Genomic DNA, 20,961 nt, shown 5'->3' on the forward strand with positions numbered 1-20,961 from the left:
ATTAAGAACAGAGTCCAAAATCCTTACAATGGCATATATAATGCCTCATGATTTGACCTGTACTTCCTTTCCAATCTTACAATTTCCCCGTTAATCACAATCATGCACAGCTTTGTATTTAGATTTTTTGGTTCTTCAAACTGACCCCAATTCAAAATTGAAATGTCACCTCCTATGTGAAGCTAGAGCATTATTTGCTCCCCTAACCCACATTACTCTTTGTACATGAATTCACTAATTAGCTGCATTACATCTCACTTTTCAGTAGAGCCATCTAAAGGCACAACCACAGTGATTAATAAAAATAAAACTGAAGACCTTGGAAAGATTTGTAGAGGAAAAAGATTCAATACACTGACAAAAAAATAAAAGAAAAATGAGGAAAAGTAATTCAGTTACAACTGTAACTAAGTAATCTCCATCAAGGCTAAATGAAATCTATTTCTAATACAGGACAACTAGGATGAAACCAACATTTAAAAGATTTAATTTTAAGCTAGTTAAAATGCAATTTCTACCTCAGATCTGGTTTAAAAAAAGAACTGCTATTCAACCTTTACAACTGCAGGTGAAAATGAAATGACTTTTACTGATGAGAGACACTGGCCTAATTATGTTAGCTCTCATCAGATTAGAAAGTGTAAAACAGTAGTCATCCAAAGGAAACATGCTAAGACTGAATGAGCATCTGTCTATCACTAAGAAAAATTTTAAATGAATGAGAATGAAAATAAGTGCCACAATAGAATCTGGTTCATTCTACCTTTTTAAAGCTGCAATCAGCATACCTTAATCATTACAGAAAAAGAGTTAAAAAACAAAACAAAACAAAAAACTTGTACTCATGTTACTTTACTTCCACATTAATTACAGAAATGAACCACAGTACAACCCTTCTTCTTCTTTTTTTTTTTGTAAATTCTACCCCCAACATGGGGCTCAAACCTATGACGCCAACATCAAGAGTCACATGCTCTAATGACTGAGCCAGCCAGGTTTCCCATAACCCTTATTCTTTCTTAATGTAATATCTGCAAAATTAAAATGTCATTATTATAATTGCACAGTGAAATATAGGAATAAACCTAAGTAAAATCTTGGTATTAAGAAATTTGAATTAATAAATATTTGTATGACAAATTTTGTTTGCTCACATCATATAAAAGTAGTTGGAAACTATGTTTTCCTTCACAAATTCTTACAAAGACTATCAACCCTAGGGTGGATTAATGATACTTCATGAGGAAAACAATGAGCAGAGGATCAAAGTAAGCATCCTTTTCTTAAGAGCAGCATCTGTGAAAAGAAAAACAGCAAGACAGCTCATTTCTGGTAAGTTACTACAGAAATCAGATTGGATATATTCTTGTGCTTTTTCACATCATATGCCTGTTTACTAATAAAAACATAAGCTTAGCAATGAATAAAGGTATATGTGACAGAGGCCAAATTGGTATTGAATGAATGGACAAAAAAAAGCAAAGGCAGCAGCTGGGCAAACCCCCTTCCTCACCACCTTCTCTAATACAATTAGATGAAGAAAAAACTCTGCTCCCACAGTACTTTTTACACACCTCAATACGAACTGCTTTACATTAAACTATATTTACTCACGTTTGTCTCTCCAACACAAATTCCAAACTTCCTCTCTTGTATTCTTAAAAAATACACATATATGTACTTAAACATCCTGTTTTTTAGATTCAGAATCGACAATAAATCTTTCATTAAAAAAGTACCTTAGGCAGAGTTCTTTTCTTCTTTTTTTCTTTTTTTTTGAAAGAACATCCTCTTTTTAAAAGTTAAATATCTACATGATTTTCTTTGAAATGAGCCTGGGATGCTCCTAACCCAACTTCTGGTGGCAAAATTAAGTTTTTTCTGGGCACTAGCATCAGAAGTTGCTACTTCTTACCTAAACTTACATTTCTTGTCCCCTTTATATCCTAAAATCTGGGGAAAACCATCTGGTCCTAAATATTCTATAAAAATAATGTTGCGTGTCTTCCAAACACATGTCATTGCGCATAAGTTCCAAATATAATTAATGTTATAAAATCATTACACTATAGAAATTACAACCAGTAATAACTATACTTAGTAAACTATTTTAATGCCGTTATCATGAAATAAGACCTAGTCCTACAAACTCATAAACTAGCAAACCTTCAGATGACTAATTCCCCAGTATAAATCTTAAGGAAATTTAGGACTGTTAAAGATTATGGGCTTAGAGATGACAAAAACCAGGTATTTTGCTATTTCCCTTCTCAACCTCCCCATAATCTCCACCCTCCCATATACTCCATGGCTTCCAATATATTAAAATTAAAATGCTGTTTGTCTTCCTCTAACCTACATTTGTCAGCACTGAGTTACAAAATTTCCAAAAAGTGAACATAGAGAAGGCGGTAAAGTTTTACTAAAAGTTTACGAATTTGAAACCTCTGAATTAACAGACTTGGTAAAGCTACGGGTCTTTTCCCTGTCCCCCACTTTACAAGGCAGCAATGTGTAAGAATCAATCAAGAATGGTAAAGCAGAATCACAAATAAAAACTGCAGAATTACGCAGAATAGAACTTTACAATTTTCAATGCCAAAGTTCAATATGGTATAAGCAACACTATTCCCCAAACTGACTCTTTTTTTCCCCTCTAACAATCTAAATCAACCTCACATACAAACAAATGCTAATGAAACCTAGGCTTCTGATGTACTATTACAAATGTGATTTTAGACTTTCTTGTATTTCACTAACTTGGTGCCAACCCATACACGTTTACATTAAAAAGCAATAATACACCCAGTAAACCAATCTTAAGAAACCAGACTCCATAGTGTGACACATGGGGATCACCAAAGAGCAACTTACTTTTAGTATATTGACACTGACAAATAAGCGGTTCTGATGGTTCAGAAAAGTTACTCATCTCATAGACCTAATAATGACGCTAAAGGGAACTTTGTTAAGTGACACACCCAGGGCGGACCGCCACGTTAAGGATACAACTCTTCCGAGGTGGAGAGGGCTCTCGCCAGCCCTGACTGCTGCTGAATCCAGATCCTGCTCCTCCTCCCAGAGGAGGTCTGCCCCCCGACTTGCCTCCTCGCTCACCCCCTCCTCGCCCCCGACTCCAGCGACTTCCACCCCGGTACGGCCTGCCTCGAAAGCGGAAACGGTCCAAGGCGATGTGGCTCCGTTCCCAAAAGGACGGTCGGGGGCTGCTTTCGGACAGCGAGCTCGAAGGCATCCGCACGGAGGGCGGGTGAGACCGGAACGGCTCTTTGGGTCGGTAGCTGCTGTGTCCCCTGAGGTGGCCCCGCTCCGACGCGTGCCGCGAGCGTGAGAAATTCCTCAACTGCTGCTGAGAAGAGGACGACGACGAGGAGGAGCCACCGCCTCCGCCAGATCCACCGCCCCGGGCCGGGTGAGGAGGCCTTCGCCGTGGATACGGTAACAGCCCGCCGCCACTGCTGCTGCTGCTGCTCCGGCTCCGTATCTGGCTGTTGTTATCGTCGTCGCTGATTTCCCCATCTTCTAGCTCCCCTTCTTCCTTGGGCGAGAGGCCACTGGAGGCCGGGGCCGGAATATCTGCGGTCGCCATCCCGGGAGCAGCGCCTTCCACACAACCTTAGCCCTCCGTCCGGGGATCCGCCCGACAATTGCCTTCCTCCTCGGTTCCCTTTTTTTCTAACGGACCCGGTCGGTGCGGCCTTACCCTACTCGGACACCTAGCGGGCTTTGCTCCCCAACTTCCCCGCACCCCAGCTCTTTCTCGCCGGACCGTCGCAATCCAGTTCCCTTCCCTAGCGCCCCCTTGCTCCTCCGCGCTCGGGGCTCTTCCGCCTCGCGAGAAAGGGGCTCTGGAAGTGGCTCGCCCGTGACGTCGCTTCCTGCGGCACGCAGGAAACAAGGCTTCCAGTTCACGCGATAATAATCCGGACAACGCGATTCTCAGTGGGACTTGTAGTCTTTCTTCTCTCTCCCTTCGGGTTTGTCCTTCCAACCCATAGCTCACACCCACCGCGGGCTCGGGATTGGGATATCTGGGTGCGTGGCGGGGTGGGCGGGCCCGTTCTTAGTCTTGGCCGCAAGAGTTTCATAGTGATGGGGGGAGGGCAAGAGACACCTTTGTAACTGCTCTGAGGTCGGCTGCCAAAGAGACGCAGTAGTCCCACTCCCTTTTGGGGGCCGGGAGGGGGTGGCTTTTGTCCGCCATGTTGGTGAAGGTAGACGAAGGAGATCGGAGGTCCAGGACTGTCTGCTCTGCTGGCTGAAGTCCGCCATATTAATAAAGAGACAGAAGGTTGACACCACCACCCCCCCAAATACACACAACCCGTCTTTCCCACCCCGTTCCCACGACTCCTGTCGGTGGGCCCTTCCCCTAGCCTCGCTTGCCTAGCCTTTGCGCGAAGGAAGCGTAGCAGCCAGCGCCTCAGAACAGGCTTAAGACAGCGCCGAATGAGGGGGAAAGGGAAATGCCGACCAATTGCGCCGCGGCGGGCTGTGCCACTACCTACAACAAGCACATTAACATCAGCTTCCACAGGTAACCTGGGCAGGGAGTGGGGGTGCCGGAAACGGGAGCTCCTAGATTGGGTGTCGCTTGTGTGGAAGGAACAAGAGGATCCTACTAATTCTGAAGACTTCGCTACCTAGCTGGTAGCAGGGGAGCATCATTTCTGTCCGCCCTTTGTCTGTGTTTCTCAAATACGCCCAATTTTTCTGTCACTTCAGGGAAGGTTTACTCACTTTGTACAAGAAATCCAAGTTCTGTGTGGTGGCTACCCCTTAGAGAAAAAGTGAGAGGAGAATATCTTAATTTTCTGTTCTTTCATGTATTAGACTGGGCCTTGACATGAATGATGCCTTAAAAGGAAGCGAAACCTTCCTGTTCAAGTCCGCAGTCACCTTAAAAGCCTGCTGTGTGCTTTCATCAAAGTTAGGAAATTGTCACGAGCTGAATTGGCATGGGAAGCATTTCGATTTCAGTCACATAACAGTTAACTGCGGAGGAGTTGAGTCATCATTGATAGCTAAAGAATTAAGCGATGTTAATGAAAGTGCAAAAGATAAGCTTTCTATTCTTAACGGAACAGTAATAAAAAGAACTTACATTTTGCTTTTCCTCCGATTGCTGGAAGAGCGATCAAAATTTAGTTCTGTCACATCAGAACTCTTGAAAACATTTTGAACACTGCATGAGATATAATAGGTACTCTGTAAATGTTTACCTTTGTAATACGCAAGTGCCTGCCATGTGCCTGAAGAAGCATTAAAAGAAAGTTAAGCGCAAATAGTTCTGATTTTATATATCTCACAACTTAACACGATCTTAGAATGTGGAAAACTATAACCTTGACCCTTTCCCTACCTAATTATGACTAAATGCCCCTCTTATTAAAAACTGCTGCTTTAAAAAGTCCTTGTGATGTTTCTGATTTTCAGCTATTTGATGGAAACGTAGCACTTCATTCATTCATTCATTCATTCATCAAATGTGTACAGAGTTCTCATTTGCCTGACATAGTGCTAGGGATCTAGAAAATTCTTACACCTTGAGTTTAGCCTGTAGTGAGAAAGAAAGACATAATTATGGGTCAGTGCCACAGTAGAGATACTCGGGGATACCTAACTAAGCCTTAGTAAGTCAAAGAACACTTCTCAGAGGATGTGAAATTTCAGATAATACCAAAAGATGACAGAGATTTAGTCCTGTGTGCTACTTCACAGATTTCTCATTTACCCAGTAAGTGTTTGAGAAGACGTGAAAGTTTTTAAAAGAAAGACATGATTAGATTTGCATATTAAAAAGCCATCTGGCTGCAGTGTGGAGAATTATTTGACACTTAAAGTGCTGGTCAAGCATCATCAAGAGATGAATTTGATGACAAAGGAGCTTATTACACAATGTTAATTTACCTACTATTTCTTTCACAGAGAAATTCTGCTATAATGTCAACTGAGCTAAGCAATATACTTCATTGCTGGCACAACCAGCAGTAAATTAGACGAGGTGAGAGTTATAGAGAAAAAAACAGAAACTTGCAGTAAAACAAGAGAGAGTCCACCAGTAGCCTAGACTAGAGTGGTACTGACAGAGATGGAAAGAAGTGGACAGATTTAAGAAATATTCGAGTTAGGGGCGCCTGGGTGGCTCACTCGGTTAAGCGTCTGACTTCGACTCAGGTCATTATCTCACGGTTTGTGGGTTCGTGCCCTGTATCGGGCTCTGTGCTGACAGCTCAGAGCCTGGAGCCTGCTTCAGATTCTGTGTCCCCCTCTCTCTGCCCCACCCCTGCTTATGCTCTGTCTCTCAAAAACGAATAAACATTAAAAAAATAACACTAAAAATTTTTTTTTAAGATTTTTGAGTAGAAACTACCGTGTTTGGTAATTTGATGTGGAAGATGAGGGAAAGAGGAGTCAAGCAAGGCACCAATAATATTGAATGTTTAAGAGATACACAGTGATACAGTAACATGCATACCTGACCATTTTTCTTCCTATGAAATTAGCATTTTCATGTGTAACCTCAGAAATTTAGATCTTAATATTATAATAAATTACATTCCTATTTCACAAATACAATGTCTGACTAACTTCTAGGATGTTGGTAGACGTCTTTATCCCCATGTACAACTTATGTTGCCTCAACTTACTGTCTCCATTTTTATCTCTTAGCCCACTGCAGTCTAAGTCTCCCCAATAATCTTCTGAACTTCTCTTGCTGAGTTGTCATTTTTGTGTTTCTTTTTTATGGCATGTGATCATTTCTTCCATGAAATACTCTCTACTTTTGAATTATTTGACACTACTTTTGTGATTTTTGTCTTTGATCTGTTTTCTCTGCCAGCCCCTTTCTCTGCACCCTGACCTAGGTCTTACCACTGTTCTCAGAATGATTTCAACTGTTCTGTGGTCTCAGTTAACACTTAATCCATGATGCCTCCCAAATCAATATCTCCAGTCCAATCTTTCTAATGAGTTCCAGACCCCATAGGACAAGTGTCTCAGTATTTGCCTGTTCTTTCTTCAGTTCCTTGGGTTCAACATTTCGAAACTGTACTAATGAGCTTGCTCTTCCCCCAAACCTACACCACTTCTCTTAACCCCTTTCTCAGTAAATGAAAACACTATCCACCCAGAATGTGGTAGGTCATCCTCCCTTGACTTGTCACCATTCCCTCTTGATTGGATTATTACAACAGCCTTTTAACTGGTTCACTGCTTCTATTCATACACTACTAACCTCTATAATCGTAGCTGTGTTGCTAAAGGTTTAACAACAGGATCTCCAGGGAAAGAGGATAGCCCTGATTGATAGTATTTGCCCAATTTCCATGATATAAATACTCCTACCATGACTAGTTTCAAGTTACCAATATGACATGACTGATCATAGAGTTGGGAATAAATGTGCAGTACCACACTGTTCTATAGCAATTATACCACACAGATATAACAGACATAAATAACTTCAAGAATATAGATACAGTAATTAAGAAATGATGGGTTTCAGTATTTATTACCTTTGTTCTTAATTGCAAATATACCTAATTTTTAATGACTGTGTTCAACAGCTAGTTAAGGTATGTTAATAATCAGCTCTCTAAATTAGGCCTTTAAAAAATAAAAATAAAAAAATAATAAATTAGGCCTTTAAAAGGCTTACCAGTGCCATTTTGGATAGAGTTCAAAATTACTCTTTAACCCAGAAGGCCCTCCAACATCATTTCATGTCATAACACTCTTCACTGTCCCCAAGCTAAAACTCTTCACTATTCCCACCCTAAATTCCCTGGCTAATTCCTAACTCAAAGTGTCCTGACTAGATTAGCTCTTACCCTTTTATGACACTCATGACACCTGTAATTGTTTTTGTATTCATAAATAGCCCCTATTTAGTATTTAATGTATACAATGCACTGGGCTAAGCATTTACTCATATTATCTAATTTATTCCCTAGAAATGTACTAAGTACCATTATTACTCCAATTATAGATGATAAAACTGAGACCTAAAAAGGTTAAATAACTTGCCTAAAGTCACCCAGCTATTACATTGAAGGCACCAGGATTGGCACCTTGATTTGACTCCAGAGACTATACTCTCAGCCACTCTTTTATTGCATCAAGTCATTTGATTATGTACCCTTCCCATTACTATATACATAAAAACTAACCCCATTAGTTTGCACATTCATTGATTCATTGAGAAAGTTCATTGAGTGCTTGCTTAACAGGATAAAGTAGTGAAAAACAGCTCCTAACCAGGAGAAACTTATGATCTAGGAGTGGAAATAGAAAAGTAAACAATTAGAATACAATGATATTTTGTATGATACAGGAACACCTTATTCCATGAACAATTTCCTTAGGAAGATGGGATTCCTAAATTGAATCTTAAGGAAGGAAAATTGACTCGTTAAGGTTCAATTATGCCTTGGTTTCATAATTAGGGAGCTAGTTTTAAAAAGAGCAAAGGGTATCTGGCTGGCTCAGTTGGTAGAGCATGTGACATTTGATCTCAGGGTCTTGAGTTCAAGCCCCACATTGAGTGTGGAGCCTATTTAAAAAAAAAAAAAAAAAAAAAAGCTTTCTACAAAGAGCTAAAGAAATTAAAAGGTTGAAAAATAATTTTGAAAGATAGCCTTCATATATCTGAAGAGTCTTAAAGCAATGATAATACAATGACAGTACTTAATTTGTTCTGTATCTTTATTGAGGCCCAAACAAGAAATGTGCTTGTAAACTAAAGCTTGACTTTTAGCTTAGGCCCCAGGAAACATTTCCAAACCACTAAATATTGGAACACAGTAGATAAATTCTCCATCAGAGGTTTCTAATGAAATAGAAAAAACTTACATACATGAAAGCGAACTGTAGAGTGACATACAAATGTTATCTTCAGATTAGGGTATTTTTGGGTGGGGGGATAGGAGATGGAAGGGTACTTACAGTAAATCGGGGTTTTCTTCTATGCCCCTTAGTGCTGGCAATTTGAGCAAACCTAAATATCTAATCTAGCTAAAGCTATTGTTACCTAATCAAGCTTCACTTGGGAGCTTCTAACGTGATTTTTTTTTTAAATGTTTTTATTTATTTTTGAGACAGAGAGAGACAGAGCATGAGCAGGGAAGGGGCAGAGAGAGAGGGAGACACAGAATCTGAAGCAGGCTCCAGGCTCTGAGCTGTCAGCACAGAGCCCGACGTGGGGCTTGAACTCACAGGCTGTGAAATCGTGACCTGAGCTGAAGTCGGACGCTTAACCGACTGAGCCACCCAGGCGCCCCTAACATGTGATCTTTTAACATGATTTTAATGGTTCTTTTTAAACACTAGTCAGTTCATTATTAATACTTAAAGGATTAATCAAACTAAAGAAGAGCTCAATTCAAACTTATGTGAACGTTGATTCTTATGTTTTCAAGTCAGTCAGTACAATGGCCACTAGAATTTTGGGGCAGTCCCCTACAATTTTCTCTTCCTACCAGGTATACACTGGTACATATCAGTATATTTTATACTTAAAATAAATATGAAAGGGAAAACATTCCTGCTGGGCTTGACAGCAGCATTTTACTTTTTGGAATAATTATGCTTTCTACTACAGAGCTTAAGAGTTCTTTTTTTTTTTTTTTTTAATATGTGTAGTTAGGGGCACCTGGGTAGCTTAGTCAGTTAAGCGTCCAACTCCTGATTTCAGCTCAGGTCATGATCTCACAGTTTTGTGAGTTTGAGCCCTGCGTAGGGCTCTGCACTGACAGCACAGAGCCTACTTGGGATTCTCTTTCTCCCTCTGCCCCTCCCCCCAAAAAAAATTAATAAATAAGCTTAAAAATATATGTGTGTAGTTTAACTACATGGACGTAATATAGTAAATTTTAATTTATGTATTCTGTTTCATAGCAATTAAGCAAATATTTATTGGGCCCCTAGTGTTTGCAAGGCTCTGTGCTAAGTGTCAAAGATAAATAGATGATATAATGATCCCTGTCCTCAAGAAACTTATAACCTACTTTTATTTCACTGGAAATTTATTAAAATGGAAAAATTCCTAAACAATGTGTTAAGTGTCACAATGAACAAACACAGAGGAAGGAATACCAGAATCTGTCTAGGCTCTCCTTGATAAAATTTAATCTGCAGATATTTTGTCTTGACCGTGTGCATCAGCAGCACATCACAGCATTGTGAATTACTCCTGCTTAAAATGGTTCTATATAACCTCGATCTAAATCAATATAGTCTTGTATTTTTACTGCCCATGTTAAGGACTGTTGGGGGGGGGTGGTGGGGAGGAAGAAAGTTCTCTTAAAAATCCTGAAAAATCAAAATAAAGCCACTCAAGTCAGTTTTTGAGTAATTTTTTTGCCAACTTATAAAAATTAGCATGAATTAGTTTCTGTTTCAGTGTCTGGATATTAAAATGTTTTATGTAAATGGAAGACACTTTAAATCAGCATCTTTTAAAATTTCTTTTAACCATTTAGGTGCAACCAGAAGTGTAATAGTTGGAATTTGAGTTGCCCTTTTTTTTTTTTTTTTTTAAAGGTTTCCTTTGGATCCTAAAAGAAGAAAAGAATGGGTTCGCCTACTTAGGCGCAAAAATTTTGTGCCAGGAAAACACACTTTTCTTTGCTCAAAGCACTTTGAAGCCTCCTGTTTTGACTTAACAGGACAAACTCGACGACTTAAAATGGATGCTGTTCCAACCATTTTTGATTTTTGTAACCATTTAAAGTCTATGGTAGGTAACATTACTTTTCTTTTACCCATTTTTACCATTTTTAGTACCCATTCTTTTTTGCTTGTAAAGTGGGACCATTCAGAATACATGGAAATTCATATATAATGATCTGCCTCAAGAAAGTTGCAAAACTTCCTCTTTTGCAGTAAAGGTGCAGGCTAGAGACCAGGTCTCCCTAACTCCAATATTTTTTCCCCATTCCAAACTGTTTTTACTATATTGGGATTTTACATTATTTCCAGTCATTATCAATAATTGAACCAATGATAAAACTGAGAAATCATGAGTAATGAAACCTCCAGCATCATTCTGCTCTGATTTTAAGGTAACATTTAAAATGTGTGCAAAGAACTTTAAGAATAACACATCCAAAGAATACAAGAGTTACACTAAAGAATATAAATTCAGAGGAAAGCATAACAAAGATTCATAGAGCTCAGGCATTTAGGCTGGCTTGAGCTTGGAGTTTGGAACTTAAGAGAGGGTTCTTGACCTTGCACAGAACAATTACGATAACATGATGAGAACAAAAGCCAATGGGTTGAGGGGTAAGTAGAAAATAATCAAATGTTAGCAAGTGATATGTAAAAGGAAAGAGAATTAAGGCACATGATGAATGTATTAGAACAACGTTTTATATAGCTAGGCAAAATCTGATCAGAGAGGAAAATTTATTTGTCCACAAATGAATCCCTATATGTTTTAATGTTTGTTCAGTCAATAAAAAACACAAAGTTATGAGGTTATGACATACCCTCAGAACTGGAAGTGGTTTAGTATTGTGAGTATAAATCAAGATGGTGAATGGCAGGAGTGAGATCCTAAATAGTAAGTTTGCCATGTTTTTTCTTTATATAGTTAGGCAAAGAGGAATTTAGCCAGTTACAGAAACATCAAATCTGTTAGAAAAATTATTCTGGTGGCAGAATGTGAATTAAGATCAGAATAAGGCAGGCATCAGTAAAGAAGTTTCTAATATCCTCAAACCAGATGTGATGTATGGGCCTGATGTGGACAGTAGCATTAAGAATGATGGAGAGGGAAAGATTCATGATAGAGATATTTAGGAGGAGAAATAATGGGACTTGATGAACAATCAAATGAAAGACATAAAGGGAAAAAAAGGTCCTCAGGGTCCTTGGGTTTGGGTAAAAAGTTCCTAGCCAGATTTTAAATCCTTGAATGGAAGATGTAACTGAACAATTAATAAGTAAATCTATTCAGGAGCTTGATACTTGGAAATAATTTAAAATATTACCAAATTGAAAGAATAGGATGTACCTAAAAAAGAGTTTAAATCACTATCACAGATAAAACAAATGTTTAAATACATTACATTGGCCTTAGTGAGAAAATTGCAAAAGGTTTTAGAGTTTCCATAGAATCATACTCAATAACTTGAAAGAGACCTTGGTAGTCCATTGTCTATTTTCTAATAATATTCACATCCGTCTGAAGAGAAAACACAAAAAGAAATAAGTAAATGGGGCTAATTCAACAAGTTGAGAAACTTGAATCCATGATTATACGAGATGGGCTGTTGATGTTGCCTATCAAACTTTTAAAATCAGTTTTTAAAAGAGAGGTTTAATTATGTGTATACAAAACAGGATAAAATTCACTTATTTGTGATATTCCATCATTTATGTTCAACCCTTTGATTTTATTTGGCTTAGAAACTCAAGTCAAGGAATCTTTTGAAGAAAAACAACACTTGTACTCCAACAGGACCATCTAATTTAAAATCAAACATTAGTAGTCAGCAAGTACTGCTCGAACACAGTTATGCTTTTAGGAATCCTATGGAGGCCAAAAAGAGGATAATAAAACTGGAAAAAGAAATAGCAAGCTTAAGAAAGAAAATGAAAACTTGCTTACAAAAAGAACGCAGAGCAACACGGAGATGGATCAAAGCCACGTGCTTGGTGAAGAATCTGGAAGCAAATAACATATTACCTAAGGGTACATCAGAACACATTTTACCAACTGCCTTAAGCAGTCTTCCTTTGGAAGATTTCAAGATTCTTGAACAAGAGCAACAAGATAAAACATTATCAATTCTCTAAAACAGGCTAAGAATACCTTCATTTAAGATTAGCCTACATAAAACTTGATGCCCATCCTTCATTCTCTTCAAAGGTAAAGATATTTAAGGAAATTATGCCAAAATTGGGTATTTAATAAAGTTTTACTTGAACTAACATTATTACTGTATAATTCCTGAAGATTTGATTACAAAAAAAATGGAAACTTTTTATGAAAATTTTATTTGAAAAAGAATGAAAGTGCCTTACATGAGAATTATGTACTTAAAAATTTTGCTAGGGAATTGTATGTTTGCAAGATGTTTTGTGTTTTTGTCTTTTAAGGCTACTTTTAAAGAACTATCTATGACAATGTGTTTAATTTATATTAGAAAAACAGGGTTTTTTTCCTGTAACAATGTTAGGATATTACATTCTAAATAGGATGCTAAGTGGGAGTTAACCAACATTAAATATGACTTTAAAACTGCTGGGTTTTGTATTAATTATTATTGGCACTGTGATCTGGAAATTTTATAGGAAAAAAAGATATACAAGGCAAGTTCTTTTATTTAAACTTTCTGTATCTGCTTACCAATAAAAGTGTGCTAATCATGGCCTCCCTCATAAAAATATTAGCTTTTAAAATAGATTGTAAAATATTTCAAAAATAATATTTTCAATATGAAGTACTCTGGAGTCATCCAAGCAAGGTTAAGACCTCAAGTACCTCAGACTAGTAAAAACTGGTAGCTGATTATATGTTGTGAAATAATCCAGATGTTGTGATCTAGCTTTTACCTTAGTTAAACAAAAAGATAAATCTATACTATTTTTCTCATAATAAAAATATTACATTTTTGATTCCAAAATGTATGCATTAGACAACATGATACAAAGTTCCATATTAGGAATATGTTCTCTACCCCCATGTATGTTGGTACTGAAACTCTTAAGCTTTTTTTTCTCCATAACCCCACAATAGGATTTAATAACAGAAGTACTTACTATATACCTTCACAACTTATAACTTAAAATGGAATCAATTTATCGTATATATCAGCTTGCTTTTATCTTTTTTAGTGAGTCAAATAGAGCAACTGTACTGCATAAGGGAAGTGAAATGTATTTTCTGTAAAAATACTGTGTCCAGGGGCACCTAGGTGGCTCTGTGGGTTAAATGACCTACTCTTGATTTTGTCTCAGGTCATGGGCTCATGGTTCATGAGTCCAAGCCCCACATCGGAGCCTGCTTGGAATTCTGTCTGTCTCTTCCTCGTGTGCATGGTCTCTCTCTAAAATAAATAAACTTTTTAAAAAAATATATGTGTCTGATAAAGCTATGCAAATGCTATTTTACAAAACAATCTGAGAACTATTCTTATAGTTGCCTCTTGACTAATTAAAAGAGTTCACATTATTTCACCAGATAAATTGTAATTTTAATAAGAACGCTTTCCTTCAAACAGCTTTGGGCAAATCACATTAAGTTTATTAATGTGTAATCAAGTTATTAATCCTAGTTCAAGCTTCTGACACTACCATATGAAAGTAGCATATACCTAACCATAATTGCTATACCTTTTTCCTTTAAAGTAATGGCTATTTTGTAAAAAAAAAAAAAAAAAAAAAAAAAAAATTGGGGAAAATTTTTTTGTTGTTTTTGTTGTGATGGTTTGTTTTTTTTTTTTTTGTTTTTGTTTTTTTTGGTGACATTTGCTTGGATCCTAGCAATAGTCTTTTTTACAGTATTAGCAATCTGTCTTTTAATAGGGAATGCCTCCCAAGCAACTGGATTTCACAAAGGCAAAAGTAAGAAAAGGCTGTTTTAGTTATATCAGGCATTTAAATATTTATGAAAATCTTTTTGTGAATATTGGAAGCCTTATTAGTCATTTTATCTTAAATATTGGATGTAGCTCCTTGGAATTGTCATTACATGTTTGTTTGTTTTTTTAATATGGTTCCAAATATCTCTTTGCTTACTGACCATAACTTTATGCCTCAAAATAAGTTGAGCAAATAATCATTTAAACATAACTGTGTTGGGGCGCCTGGGTGGCTCAGTCAGTTAAGTGTCCAACTTCGGCTTAGGTCATGATCTCACGGCTTATGGGTTTGAGCCCTGCATCGGGCTCTGCACTGATAGCTCAAAGCGTGGAGCCTGCTTTGGATTCTGTGTGTCTCTCTCTCTGCCCCTCCCCGGCTCATGCTGTCTCTCTCTTAAAATAAATAAACATAATAAAAATAAAACTTTAAACATTAACTGTGTTTTCCAAGTATAAACTCTCATGTGGTTCAGCACCCTCCCCAATACAAAACAAAATACTAATTAATGCAGGCTAGTTCCCATCTACAAAAGTATCTTGATATCTTAATATATTAAAAATCACAAAATATTATAAAATACAAGCTTTTGGCAAAATTAACTAGTCTTTATTCATTATTATTTGAGACCACTGGATAAACTACCACTCAATAATTTTAAAGTAAATTTATTTTGGTGTTTCCTCCATGTCATTTTCATATTCCTGTCCTGATAAAATGCCCTAAACACTCCCTGCATCAAATCGTTTTCGTTAACATACATCTGTCTACCTTAAAACTAGTCTTACTCATAGAGAAAAACCTAAATCTTTTTAAATCCTGTTTTCAGATGTTGATAAACATCACTTTGACCATCTACAATAAAAATAATAAAAATCAGAATAGCTCTTTTTCTTCTGCTGGACCCAGTATGTATCCTCTGTTCATTCGATGTCTGTTATTCATTCTAACCTGTTAGGCACTAACCTCTACAAAGAACGAGCCAAAGGCTAGTAACATGATGATATAAAAATGATACCATTATCTCCCCTTAAGTTCCTCAAAAGTCTCCTGCAAGGAAAAAAAAAATATTTGTAACACAATAAATGCTATAAAAGAAGGATACATGAAGTGCTTTGGTAAATGCTGTTGACTTAGAATTTAATAAGCATATAAACTTTAGATCTTTTTCCAAAAAAAATTTTCCCTTGAAACACAACAGATTTCTTACGACTTATCAGAGGAGGTAGAAGGACATCAGTGCTGACCTGAAATGTACAGTGTTTTTTAATGAATTGTAAGACATTTTTCTCCTTGAAAATGAACACTGAACAAATTGGTTATTAATGATATCTTTGTCAACAGGAAAACATAACTAAAGAAAATACTGTACCAAAGCCAAGTCCTCAAGTTTATTTGACATTTGGTATTTTTACAAAATAACAAACCCTACCAACAAGATTTTTACAAATAATTTAGCTCAGAGTCTTAAGGTTAACAAAACACTATGGCATCCATTAGATCTCTTGTTCTTTACAAATATTCTTTGTGGTATGTGGTATTATCTCCAATTTACAGATGGAATCTTTGTTAATTTTATTTACTTATTTATTTATTTACTTACTTATTTTAGACGTTTAATATGTGCCACTAGCACAAGGGATAGAAATGCCAACAATCTAGGAAGTTCAATCCTAGGTTGAACAATGGTTGTCAGCCTTCAAATCCTGTGCTCTACCCTCCACATTATAACCCTCTGTCAAACATAATGAATCATGTTATTAAAATAGGACAAGTCATGTGTCTCAAAAAATAAATTACATATATGTATATAGTAAGATGGTCTATGAGGTCATTGTTGATCTTTTCTAGGTAGACTTTCTAATGTTGGTATTTTATCTCATTTCTCAATGTTAGAACACGGGTAAATTTCAATTTTGGTATAATAAAGAAAATAGTTCATCTTAATGCCTGAACATGGGATTCTTTAGGTAGTTGGAAGTCTTCTAAAATTAATGATTTTATAATGTATATTAGACAATTGCATATTGTATTCTGAGTATATTAATATTAAAAACTTTTTTACAAGGAAATTACCATCATGCCTATTTTTTTAAATGTACATGAATATCTCTGTGGAAGTCTTTCCCCTAGATGGGCCCTAAAATACTTCTGTAGAAGTCCTTGCCCATAAATTGAAGCAAACTATAAACAAAATAAAGATATGTAAAGCATAGAAGAGGAATTATCCTTTTTATTTTTGTTGCTCAAATTCTATCTAACAATACATTATACTTTATTTGCACTGTTTTATACTGGTTATGCAATCTAAATCAGATACACAAAAGGCTATAAAAATTATCTGTCTATCCTGACAATAGAGGATCACACAGAGGATATTTGTAGAAACAATTATCAAAGCATTATTTCAATAACAATAGCATTTGTTCAATAACAAAAAAGGAAATAAGATGTGATTTTTAATTCATTTTTTCATTTGATACTTTACTCCAAAAAAATACTATCTTAACATTCACTAAAAAACACTGAGCAAACCAGATAGACGAGGTCCCTATCCTCAAAGTTACTGAAAGTAAAGACTCCATTTGTTTATTTCTCCCCTCACTGCTCCCTAGTCTCTTTCTAGTGTCCTTTAGAATGAGTTGAATCTAATACAAGAAATCAGTCTTCAGATTGCTACTTAGGCTTTTAAAATTTACGCTCCAAAAGTTGAAAACATAAAACAGCCTTTGAGTTTAATATCAAGAAAGCAGATGTGTGCCTATCTCTCAGTAGAACAAAGCTTTTAGTTTGTTTAGATAATATTTCAAGGCTTATTTCTAACTCTTCTCCATTCTCCTGAACTTATTTTCATGCTCTCCCTAACCACCAAACCTTTACAAATTGCCCTTCCCTTAGCTTGGTCACTTAAACTTGTCATCTTTCACATCTTAGCTCTCACAATCCCTCTATGACACTTCCCTTAACATACTGAAGTGACAGTAAGTGCCCAGGCACCGACTCTCCACCACTTCCTGGCTTCGCCAGCTCGTAGGAGTTGCCCACCTCTCTGGGCCTCAGTTTCCTCATCTGTAGCACAGCAGAAAACAGCACAAATCCCCATCCTTGTGAGCTGGTGGGAGAGACCAGGAACAATCTAGAATGTTCAGTGGGGCGCCTGGATGGCTCAGTCAGTTGAGCATCCGACTCTTGGTTTTCGGCCCAGGTCCTGATCTTATGGTCATGGGATTGAGCCCTGCGTCAGCTGCTACACTCAGCATGGAGCCTGCTTGGGATTCTCTCTCTTCCCTCTCTCTGCCCCTCCCCAGCTCGCTCACTCTCTCTCAAAACAAATAAACATTTCTAGAATGATCGATGGGATAAGTGCTGAGGAGAAAACAAGTTTCTAAAAAAAAAAAAAAGGTCCTTGAGTCCTGTTTTACACATAACTTGGGTGAAGTCATCATATTAATATAATTGTCTCCACATTGATTTTCATCTATGTTCCTTCAAGGCACATGTGTATGTATGTGTTTTTTTCTTTTTGGGCTTTCAGTCTGACATATATACATTAGGCAGTCAAATATTAACACATTTCAGAAAACCTAAACCACTCCTTTGGCTCAAATTCAAAAGGAATATACATAGAATTCTCTGATATTTCCCTAGCAATGATAAGTGCTTTTTGCCATTGGGATGACTTTTACAATGGTGTCAAGTACCAAATGTTTATCCCCCAAAATATCCAAATTTGTTTATATCAAAAAACAACTAAAGGGGCGCCTGGGTGGCTCAGTCGGTTAAGCGTCCGACTTTGCTCAGGTCATGATCTCGCGGTCCGTGAGTTCGAGCCCCGCGTCGGGCTCTGGGCTGATGGCTCAGAGCCTGGAGCCTGCTTCTGATTCTGTGTTCCCCTCTCTCTCTGCCCCTCCCCCGTTCATGCTCTGTCTCTCTCTGTCTCAAAAATAAATAAACGTTAAAAAACAACTAAAAATAGGTTTATATGGTTACATTTAAAGATTATTGGTGTAATAATGAATTTTCAGTCTGTTCTGGTTATTATAGAAATTCTCAAACTGTTGAGTTTTCTGGGGGAAAAATCTGATAAAACAATTAACTGTTGGAAAGATTTAAACAAAGGTGTTCAAGTTTTCTAACTTCTCAGAGCCTTTAAAATAATGTGTTCTCAAAGTCCTCTGAGGACACAAAATTCTCAACCTTATTCCATCAAAGGTATCGTTTGGGGAAGGGGAGCAGAGCAGAGAGTAGCATACCTACTAATATCTTAAGGAATATAGTTTAGGAAATCTTGACCAAAAATTCTGTGTTGCTAGAAAATTACTTTTATTTTTTTTTAATGTTTATTTATTTATTGACAGAGACAGTGAGGGAGAGCAGGGGAGAGGCAGAGAGAAAGGGAGAGACAGAGAACCCCAAGCAGGCAATGCGCTGACGCAGGGCTCAAACTTACAACCTGTGAGATCATGGACCTGAGCCGAAATCAAGAGTCAGATGCTGAATGGAATGGGCCACCCAGGCGCCCCGAAAATGACTTTTAATATGAATAGAAAAATACTGTGGGAATTTTGAAAATTATCAAACTGTATAAAAATTATCAGACTGTAAAATAATGGTATTTTTTCAAATAATTAGTGTATCTTCAGGCGCCTGGGTGGCTCAGTTAGTTAAGTACCCAACTTTGGCTCGGGTCATGATCTCGCAGTTTGTAAGTTCAAGCCCTACAACGGGCTCTGTGCTGACAGCTAGGAGCCTGGAGCCTGCTTTGGATTTGGTGTCTCCCTCTCGCAGCCCCTCCCCCACTCACGCTCTCTCAAAAATAAATAAACATTAAAAAAAATTTTTTTAAAGAATTAGTGTATCTTAACTACAGTAACTCCCCCAAATTGTTTCAACCTTAAGCTAAAATAACTTTAAATAAATAAATAAAATAACATGATGGAGAATGACAGCAGTAATTGGACACTGAGAAAAAATGAAAGAGAAATATTCATTTTTAGGCTCACTATTATTTATTATTTAATATTCAATTTTAGTCACAGTCACGAGAAAATCATCCCTGGCATCCGGGAACTAGCCTGACACATCTAGACTTCAGTGTTTTTAGGAGATGCCTGACACAGCTAGGCGTCATCAATGGTTTTCTAATTAACGTAAAAATCTCGTAAAACACCAACATCGGACAAGGTTACCCTTGTAACCTTGTGACTGATGAAAGGAGGGGGAAGGAAAAGCAAGATCAGTTCATAATCTTCTCTATGGGACAAAAGCAAGGTCACTATGCAAACCACAAAAATAATAGGTTTTACTGTTAATAACTGTATCCAGTTGTGTGGTGTGACTGATATTAGCTAGTCAGCTTGCTGAGGTAATCCAATAATTTACCTGTACCGAACAGTGTGAGACAAAAATAAAGTGGGCACATATTTTCTGCATGAAGACCATATATGCAAGGAGTCTAATAAGAAGGCCGCTACTATTTAGTCTTACTTCACAGATTTGGTTCTTAGTTAATCAGTTAATTCGATGTCTTACCAAAGGAAAGGATGTTGTTTTGACATGTTATTTAAATTTAGACTTGTGTGTTTTTAAAAAGTACTCAGTAGTTAAAAAACTATTCAAAGAAAACGTTTTCTGGGTTAAAACACATCCGTGTATATATCTGAAACTCATTTACGTCCTCTTCTTACATTGTCAGCAATTAACTGAAAAAGTTCAAATATAGTGTAATTATTAATTAGTTTTAATCAAGGCATACCAATGTTAATGTCAAATAAACCACGAAATAAGCCACAAGATTCAGACTTTTAATGTTAATAAGACGTTCTGCTTTCTAAGTTAAATGACTTAATGCACACACTTAAAGTGTGAGCGGTGTAGGAACAGATCTCAATGTAAATGCTGTCATTACAATAATTATTTGAGCTCAATAGCAGGTACTATGTGCAACTTTACATCTCTAGCAATTACAAGTGTTCACCACATACTAAATGGTGTCGTCTTAAATAATTTTCTCAGTCATAAAATTTTTACAACACAACATATGCCCCTTCCCCTAAAAATCCGTAATATTATGTGCCATAAACTCTTTATAGATGAAAATGTATTCGATTATGCTTGAAACGGACTTATGGGGTCTAAATTTATTTGCATTCACTACCCGGGTAGTGGTTTCAGCATTCGGTGTTTGCCTATGTTCTCAAACCTAAGTACCTAAGGTTCCAGACATCAGTATTCTGAGAAGCATTACAAACCCACCAGGCCCCGGTCGCAGGTGGCCTCTGAGTGGGTCCGCCCCGCTCGACCTCTGGGAGACGCCCTTAAACCGCTCACGTGGACTAAGCGACGTCTCGG

General features: G+C 37.2%; 2 protein-coding genes across 5 annotated transcripts in view; one reads left to right on the top strand and one right to left on the bottom strand.

The window, feature by feature from the left end:
• Nucleotides 1-3,870, bottom strand: part of ZFC3H1 (zinc finger C3H1-type containing) — a 76,806-nt gene extending 72,936 nt beyond the window's left edge. For all 4 annotated transcript variants that reach the window (XR_007456731.1, XR_007456732.1, XM_049625970.1 and 1 more), the window contains exon 1: nt 3,010-3,870. Coding sequence is in view for 2 of the 4 variants with exons in the window: in XM_049625970.1 (XP_049481927.1) it covers nt 3,010-3,607 (598 nt within the window). In the remaining 2 variants the exon portion in view is untranslated. The remainder of the gene's footprint in view (nt 1-3,009) is intronic.
• A 200-nt stretch (nt 3,871-4,070) lies between these two features.
• Nucleotides 4,071-13,939, top strand: THAP2 (THAP domain containing 2). Its single transcript, XM_049625972.1, has 3 exons — nt 4,071-4,555; nt 10,564-10,759; nt 12,436-13,939. The coding sequence occupies exons 1-3, from the start codon at nt 4,485-4,487 to the stop codon at nt 12,823-12,825; spliced, it is 657 nt and encodes a 218-aa protein (XP_049481929.1). The 5' UTR covers nt 4,071-4,484; the 3' UTR covers nt 12,826-13,939.
• Nucleotides 13,940-20,961: the final 7,022 nt, after the last annotated feature.

Source organism: Panthera uncia, chromosome B4 (assembly GCF_023721935.1).
Source record: "Panthera uncia isolate 11264 chromosome B4, Puncia_PCG_1.0, whole genome shotgun sequence".
In the NCBI taxonomy this organism is placed as follows: Eukaryota; Metazoa; Chordata; class Mammalia; order Carnivora; family Felidae; genus Panthera; species Panthera uncia.